Genomic DNA, 7,936 nt, shown 5'->3' with positions numbered 1-7,936 from the left:
GACCCAAATGACGGAAAATTAGGCGAAACGCCCATCCTGCTTTCCTCAGACCGATGATGTGGCCTTCGTCAGCTGTGCGTAATGTTTTGTCTACGTCGTATAAGTATGCCTACGTTCGAAAATTCCAAGCAACAAGTACACTGAAAATTCTGAATCCAGTGTTGTTCCACCAATATTTTTATAAAATACTGTGGGGTAGAGATGAAAAGACACTCTGATAGTATTACCTGGGTGCAATCGAATCACAAACATAATCGTTTACATGTGCATCTGACAAGTGAAACCCGAGTGAGACCTTACAATTATAGTGTCGTTAAAGAATTCTAGTGATTTTACTTAACACTCCCAAATACCTGTAACATTTTGACTTAACAGGGGATTTTCTTTTTCTACAAATAGATGAATGAACGCTTTTTGAGAAAAAAAAATTGCTTTTATAAAATTTACTTGAATTGGAAATATTCAAATTCAAACGAACAATTGATTGTGACATCGTCACAATACCGGGCTATAATTTTTAATTAATGTAATTTAAAATGTGCTCTCCACCTTTATCATTGAAACAATTAAATGTATCAAGTTGAATTTTTCCTATTATTAATTACTGAATATTTATAAAGATGTTTGTTTTACCTTTATGTTTCTAAAATTTTCAATTTTGAGGATATATTTCTTTATCAGGAACGTATTTTACACAAGCTTTTCAAAATCTATACAAAACTTCTTAAAAACTTAAAACATTTAAAGTATGAAATCTCACTTCTATATTTGTGTGTGTTTTTTTTTATTGTAAATAAATTAAATTTAAAAATAAAAATGAAGACTAGAAATAATTTGCTTTATTCACCAAAAAAAAAAAAAAAAAAACTTACTTTTATCAATAATCTTCAGTTGCTTTTTAATTAAAGCTACGATCTAACAACGATGTGACAGAATGAATTGTTGAAATTAGAATTTTCTTTCTAAAAGAAAAAAAAATTATATGTTAATACAGTAGACCCCCCCTATAACACTGTTGATAATTCCGTGTTATATGAATTCCATGTTGTACGAGTCACTTAGATTTTACAGATACGTGTGCCGGGCTGTGAACGGCTCACGTATTTGTAAAATCTAAGTGACTCGTACAACATGTAATTCATATAACGCGGAATTATCAACAGTGTTATAGAGGGGGTCTATTGTATTTCAAAAGAATTCGTTTTTTCAATATTTTTATTAATTAATTAANACACAAAAAAAATAAAAAGGTATTCCTCGGCTTTCAGGGTGGGTCAGCCGAGGAATTTGAAGCGCGCTTACAAGTTACCTGGTATCGGACCTGTCTACGTAAGATGCTTCAAAGACGATGGCTATCAGTTTGCCTACAGAATCATCAAGCGATTTCTGAAATTGAAAGGAAACGAAGAACACATTCGTCACTTAGGTTCTTTGTAGGACTGGTGCCACAAGGTATCACGCATACCAATTCTACGATTGCATTGTAAAGTTGTGTCGTGAGAACCAATTTTTGTAATGAAAGACGATCGAACAAAATTCAGTTAAAATTCAGCAAGTAATATATCAGTGATTAAATGTAATTGAACTAAAAATTCCTACAGAGAAAAGATTTATCTGGAGTTCTTACAAAATTTTGATCGTTTTAAAAATAAATATATTGTTTTAATTTTTGTTTTTTAATTACTTATAAATTAAGCCCGACATATAATAATAATAAACAAATGATACCTATGTAGTTTAATAATATAAGAATTAAATATAAAAATAATACATAATTTAGAATGAAGATAGACCATTAAGCCACCATTTTGAATGCCAGATGACGAGGGTGTTTACGAAGTCAGTCTGCCAACTCTGGATGAGATGGGTAGAGTATAGGCTATCGAAACAACCCCGGGAACTTTTTAGAAGAGTTCTGTACGGATATGTCGGACTCCGTCCTTCAACTTTCGGCCGACAATTGTCTCGAAAAAGACCTATTGGTGCTCACAGAGTGGAAAACTCTATGTCAGGAGACGAACTACATTTTTAATGCTTGCATTATCGTGTTTACGTCACTTACTCACGCTTAATTTTGGTGGCGTATCCCGGAATTTTCAGGTTTTTATTCCTTTTTATTCATATACGGCAACGCGAAATATGAGCGATCTGCCAAGCGAATATCTCCAGTGAGGTCTTTTATGAAAAACTGGCTCCTATTTAGGTTTTATTAACATGAAGAAACCCCGGCAAACCACGTAAAACTCTAATTTTTAGTGGTTTTATCCACGTGGTCACTGATGAGCTGCTGGATTTCGAGAATATGGATGCTGCTCAAGACAGATTGGGAAGTACTAAGGCATATAAGGAATCTAACTTTTTACCTTCACTCAAAAACATTTCGGATTTTATATTTTTCGGTTTATGAAATTTTGGATAAAGAATTCTCAATCTCTACTAGTATTAATAAGTTAAAACGTGCAAAATATACAGGTATTATGAATGGAATGTTGGAAACGTCGCCGCTAATTTCACTCGCGCCTGCGAGTCCTATTTTTGCGCCCCTTACAAATTATTGCAAACATACCGTAAATTCCTATTTATTGATCAACATCAAAATTCCTTTGAATTGAGTTTGGATGGTATGAACTCCTAACAACGTTGCTATATATTGTACTAGTCCGTAGAAGTTTATTCCTCGCCGGATGAGAAACACGCCACTGCGGCCATTTTGCGTATGTGCAATACTATAAGTCCATACAAATATACAATGCAAGCGTTAACATTTAGACCGTTGGTGCTTTCAATTTTACTTTTTCGTCATATTATGAAATTTAAAAATACAGTGGGTCGATCACCCACTGTATTTTTATAATGTGGAAATGATATGATATTGAATTTTTTCAGAATATAACACAATATGAATTGTTAGACTTTTTCCTTCGCAATATCTTTCTAAAATTTTCTTTTATACAAAGAATGTTTTTTTTTTTTTTTTATTTTTGGTTCCTTTAGCTCCGTGGACACTAAGAGGACTTTTTGTCCATGCTCATTAAGGATTTGTCCACAGAACAAAAAAGAAAGAAAAGGTAAAAAATCTTGTTCAAAATGGTACGTATGGTCAGCCTATTTTTAGGTCCACAGAGCGATAGGCTAACGTCTTAATCGTGCTTAAGAGATGGGCCATCATATAAGACGACTAATATTTTATGTGGCTACGCTTTAACTCAAAAAAAAACCTTTTTTCCTTAAATTTTAACCAGAGAAAAGTTTAGTTAAAAAATACTAGTAATTATTTGCGGGTTCGCGCCTCACCAACGGTCTGTTTACGTAGAGTTTTCCTGGCTTTCTTCACATGTGTAACAACCTAAATAAGGACCAGTTTCTCACAGAAAGTTTGCTCTTGGCAAATAGCCCACGTGTTGCGTTACCTTATGCTACCAATCCTACAATCCCTCACTGTAGATTGTTACGAGGAATTCCGAATCGAATCTTATTCAGATTATTGTGGTTTTCACGTATTAACCATATTAAAAGCCATACAATTTTTCACAGAACTTTGTCTATCTTCGTGTTCTGTTGCATACGATTTCACGACAGCGTTTTCTCGTTTATTCCAGATCTGCTAAATGAATGAAATTTAGAGAATGTATATAATAGTTTATACAGAAACGTGTATTGAAAATTCGATTAAATCTAACGTTGTTTTTTTTAGATACCAAATGGTAGAGTGGATAAAAACACTAGTTGTAGGCTCGAACCTTACTGATTGGCCAGCCACACGAAGTTTTGCAGGTTTTCTTCACGTATCTAACATCTAAATAAGAGCCAGTTTCCCATAGAATGTCCTATCTGAAGGTATCTCATGTTGCATTTCATTAGCAATAAATGTTTCGTATTAAATGAGCGATTTGATATGAAAAGATCGTTTTATGATAATGTTTAAAGTTGTTTATTTCTTTTTATACTTATTAAAATATGTAAAACCTATCGATGACAGTTTTTTGGTACTTCCAATAATGAAATTGTGAATAAACTTTCCTTTGTCTTCACGTGTTTAAAGTATCTAAACCGGTGTGTTCCAAACTTTTTGAACTATCTCCCCCTTTATAGCATATATTTCGTTAGCCACCATAAAATAAGTCATAAATAATTCATTGAAAAATAAATTTTAATGAAAATTTCTTTAATTGAAATCATTTAAAAGGTCCTCTTTTTTTATTGTCCACACTGAACAGTTAAAAATGAAAAAGAAAATTGTATCTAAACACTAATGAAAAAAAAATCTGTAATTAATTTAAACATATTTCAAATAAGAAAAAAATTTTGAAAATAATTATAATCGAAATTTGATTATATTGTGATTGAATTCTTCCAATAAAGCTTTAAAATTTCTAATATACTAGCTCCATCTGTCGATCGATTATAAAATAAATTATTCGTGATTAATGACAAAATTTTTTTTCTTATTATTTATTCACTGCATTTAAAATGTAATAACGGAGAAATTTTAAAAATACATTAGATGAAGATTGGCGAATCCTTTTCATTCAGCTTGCTATATAACAAGCATAATTATTTTTAAAAATTTCGCGCGTGCCGAAGTTTTAGACTTCAAATAACGATTTCTAAATAAATGTAATGATTATGTCTTATTTAGAATACAGTCGACCCCACCCCTATAACACTGTTGATTATTCCGTTTTATATGAATTCCGTGTTGTACGAGTCACTTAGATTTTACAAATACGTGTGCCCGGCAGTGAACCGCTCAAGTATTTGTAAAATCTAAGTGACTCGTATAACACGGAATTCATATAAAACGGAATAATCAACAGTGTTATAGGGGGTACACAGTACAGCTCATTTTATACGCTAAATTTCAAGAAATTTTTTCCTCTCTCTAATCGTACCGATAAATTGCAGAAGTCGATGTATAGCTTTTCTAATAACTCTGCTTTAATTCTCATTGAACCCAATAATAATCTATATTTACGCTTAGCACATTATATTGTTCGACTTACTGTCAGCTTTTCCCGGCTCAGTTAACATTGCAATATAACAGAGGGAAGGTATGGCGATCGGTCAAAAAATAATCCCCCAAGATTTTATATTTTTAATAATGTTGTATTTCTTATTTTATTGTTATTAAGTTTCATGTATGTTAAGATTGCAATTGTATTAAAGCAATGTTTTCCTTGTGGTACGTTCGTGGGACAAGGATGAATCTGATCCCCTGACGGGGAAGTGATGACCATCTAATGAAAAAAAAAAAAAAAATGTCCCGTTGGGTAAATATAAAGTCGGACCAGAGCGGAGTTGGTAAGATTTGTCTGATCAAGCTTTCAATTTTGTGCGAGTTTCTGCGGATTTACTGTGTTTAAAGTGAAACTTGCTATGGATTACGTTTACGGAAGTACAGGGGACAAGTAATCAGATAAGTTTTTGATCCAATTTTGGTACATTTTAAATTTAGGACAATTATCTCATATTTTCGATAATCGGGTCTTAAAACTTCGATCAACCGAAACGGTTGACGTAGTTTTGATCGCACTATTTGTCTAAGTATACTACAAAAATTTTGGGGTCCTGGGGCTGTTTGTGGCTTTAAAATCGGCCCNAATTCCATGTTGTACGAGTCACTTAGATTTTACAGATACGTGTGCCGGGCTGTGAACGGCTCACGTATTTGTAAAATCTAAGTGACTCGTACAACATGTAATTCATATAACACGGAATTATCAACAGTGTTATAGAGGGGGTCTATTGTATTTCAAAAGAATTCGTTTTTTCAATATTTTTATTAATTAATTAAAACTTACAAAACTTCCAGAAATAAAATAATGCTTGATAGCAAGTTTTAATGGGAGTGACAAATACGAAATATAAAGTATTCATTGTACTTTTAAAGAATGATTTTTCAATCGGTTGATGATGTTTGATTGAATACTCTTTCGATACATGGACTTTTTTATTGTTTCTGCCTGATTCAGTAGGAATTTCCATCGGCGGTTCTTTGTGTTGGCAACAAGGACAATGGCGACTTGAACAAATGCAATTTGGATATCGTTGTTTCCCTTCTGATTGGTTTTTGATCCAATTGGAACATAAAGACATTTTGGATATAGTTTCTCTAGAAGACGGCCAACACTTTTTCGATGTTCTACGTTGAGCTGACTTAGCAGATTCGTGTTCAATAGCAGTGAGGAGAGTTACGTTAGACTTTTCAATAAAAGACTTAAAATAACCGGTTGAAATAGAACTTTCGGAAAAACAATGACTCGAATATGTCAATATTCTTTTTCTCTCTCTTTGAAAATTCTTTGAATAATTGCATTCCGATAGGCTGGATCTAACTGTAGAATAGTTTATTATAGCTATTAATATAAAACAAATATAAAAAAAAAAATTTAAGCAAAATTGGAAAACTATAATGTAGCTAAATTACATTGCTTTTGAATATTCTTATTAGTTTTTCGATTTTTTTTCGAATTTCCCTAAAAACGGAAATATCATATTACATAATAAACTTAAAATCAAAAATATTCAGACATAATTTTAGAAGTTCTGAAATCTTCAAAGCAGTGGCGTGTTTAGCTTCGTGGTACCTAGTCGAATTTGAATTAGGAAGCCCAATATATACGGCGTTGACTTCTGATATTTTTCTTCGGGAGAATTATTTTTTTGGGGGGTAAATATTTTCATATATAAGATTGGTTGAGGCCCAGGCAATAGGATAAGATGCCACTGCTTTAAAAAGTTTATGTAAAACATTAACCTTAACGAAAATAAGTGCAAACTCCATAATATCTGCTTGGCTTTCGAAGGATGCTCGGAAAGAATTCTCATCTTGATCTGTCCAGTAGGCATTATTTTCTCGATCGACCCACGATTGTAATAAATTCGTTTCATAAAAATAATCGTCTACTTTAAACGAAAGTTTTATGGATTGGGTCGAGTTGTCCCAGCCGAATTCAAGAATACCTTGACCAATTATCTAGAAATATTATTTAATTAAATTTAGAATTAACTACGTTATCAAAACAACAATTAAAAAATTAATTACTATATTGATATTTACTTGAAAAACTTCATTTTTTGTATTAAAAATAGATATTTTGGCGGTCTTCGAAAATTCGGCCATCTCTGTTTTTATTCTAAACGAAATTATTGATCTAAAGTATTATTTTAAAGTATTAAAGTGACATTATACTTCACCTTGACTAATTAATTAATTGATTATTTCAACACATAAAATTCTTACCTCTTACTTTAGATTTTCTTTATAACGTTACAACATTAATTATGTAATAATTATATGTGGATTTAATTATTAAACTATACAACAATAACTACATAACATAAACTGTTAAATTGTAATTTTTAAATTTATTTCAGTAGTTAAAGTATTTTCTTAAATCAAAATAAGAATGATGATATTAGCCTTGTAAATTTAATTATAGTTCCAACAATTCCATATAGAAGTAAATAATAAACATTTAAAAATAAATTTTATTATATTATATTGTACTGTGCTATTCATAAATTACGTAAAGTGGATGTGGATGGGTGGTTAATCATTACAAGGGTGTAGGGATTTACAAAAACATTACGTATTGCTAGAGTATCAAACCTTTGTAACAGAATTCATGTTTGTTTCTGAAGTGTTGCGTAGTGAACTGTACTGTTTACGTCACTGTTTTCTACGTCATACGTCATACTTTATCCCATTCTGTGTATTATTCTTTACTACAAGTTAGGAGGTCGATCGAGAATATGAGTTATTTAATTTTGGGGGCAGCTTTAAGGAGCGTTACAGGGATGGAATAATAGTTGAAAAGTAGAAATATAATAGTAATTTATGGACGATTCCTATATAATCTGTAGTATGTTAAATGACAAAAAATAAACTTTGACGTCTGCTTTCGTCGTATCGTTCCATACACATTGACAGTTT

At 31.7% G+C, this 7,936-nt stretch overlaps 1 protein-coding gene across 4 annotated transcripts; it reads right to left on the bottom strand.

Annotated features, from left to right (window-relative positions):
* Nucleotides 1-871: 871 nt before the first annotated feature.
* On the bottom strand, nucleotides 872-7,281 carry LOC111623526. Of its 4 annotated transcripts, none has more exons than XM_023366130.1 (6): nucleotides 7,244-7,281; nucleotides 7,061-7,136; nucleotides 6,758-6,976; nucleotides 6,428-6,476; nucleotides 5,802-6,335; nucleotides 872-962 (listed from the first exon to the last, which is right to left on the bottom strand). In XM_023366130.1, coding segments are annotated over exons 2-6 (867 nt in total). In that variant the 5' UTR covers nucleotides 7,124-7,136; nucleotides 7,244-7,281; the 3' UTR covers nucleotides 872-960. The 4 variants fall into 4 exon arrangements, with proteins under 4 accessions (XP_023221898.1, XP_023221896.1, XP_023221899.1 ...); XM_023366128.1 differs by having other exon boundaries at nucleotides 7,046-7,125; nucleotides 7,244-7,275; XM_023366131.1 differs by having other exon boundaries at nucleotides 7,061-7,125; nucleotides 7,244-7,274.
* Nucleotides 7,282-7,936: the final 655 nt, after the last annotated feature.

This window comes from Centruroides sculpturatus, unplaced genomic scaffold (assembly GCF_000671375.1).
Source record: "Centruroides sculpturatus isolate CEXI.00-Female unplaced genomic scaffold, Cexi_2.0 scaffold278, whole genome shotgun sequence".
NCBI classification, from domain to species: domain Eukaryota; kingdom Metazoa; phylum Arthropoda; class Arachnida; order Scorpiones; family Buthidae; genus Centruroides; species Centruroides sculpturatus.
The sequence above is the reverse complement of the archived record's forward strand: the minus strand, read 5'-3'. Positions and strand labels throughout refer to the sequence as shown.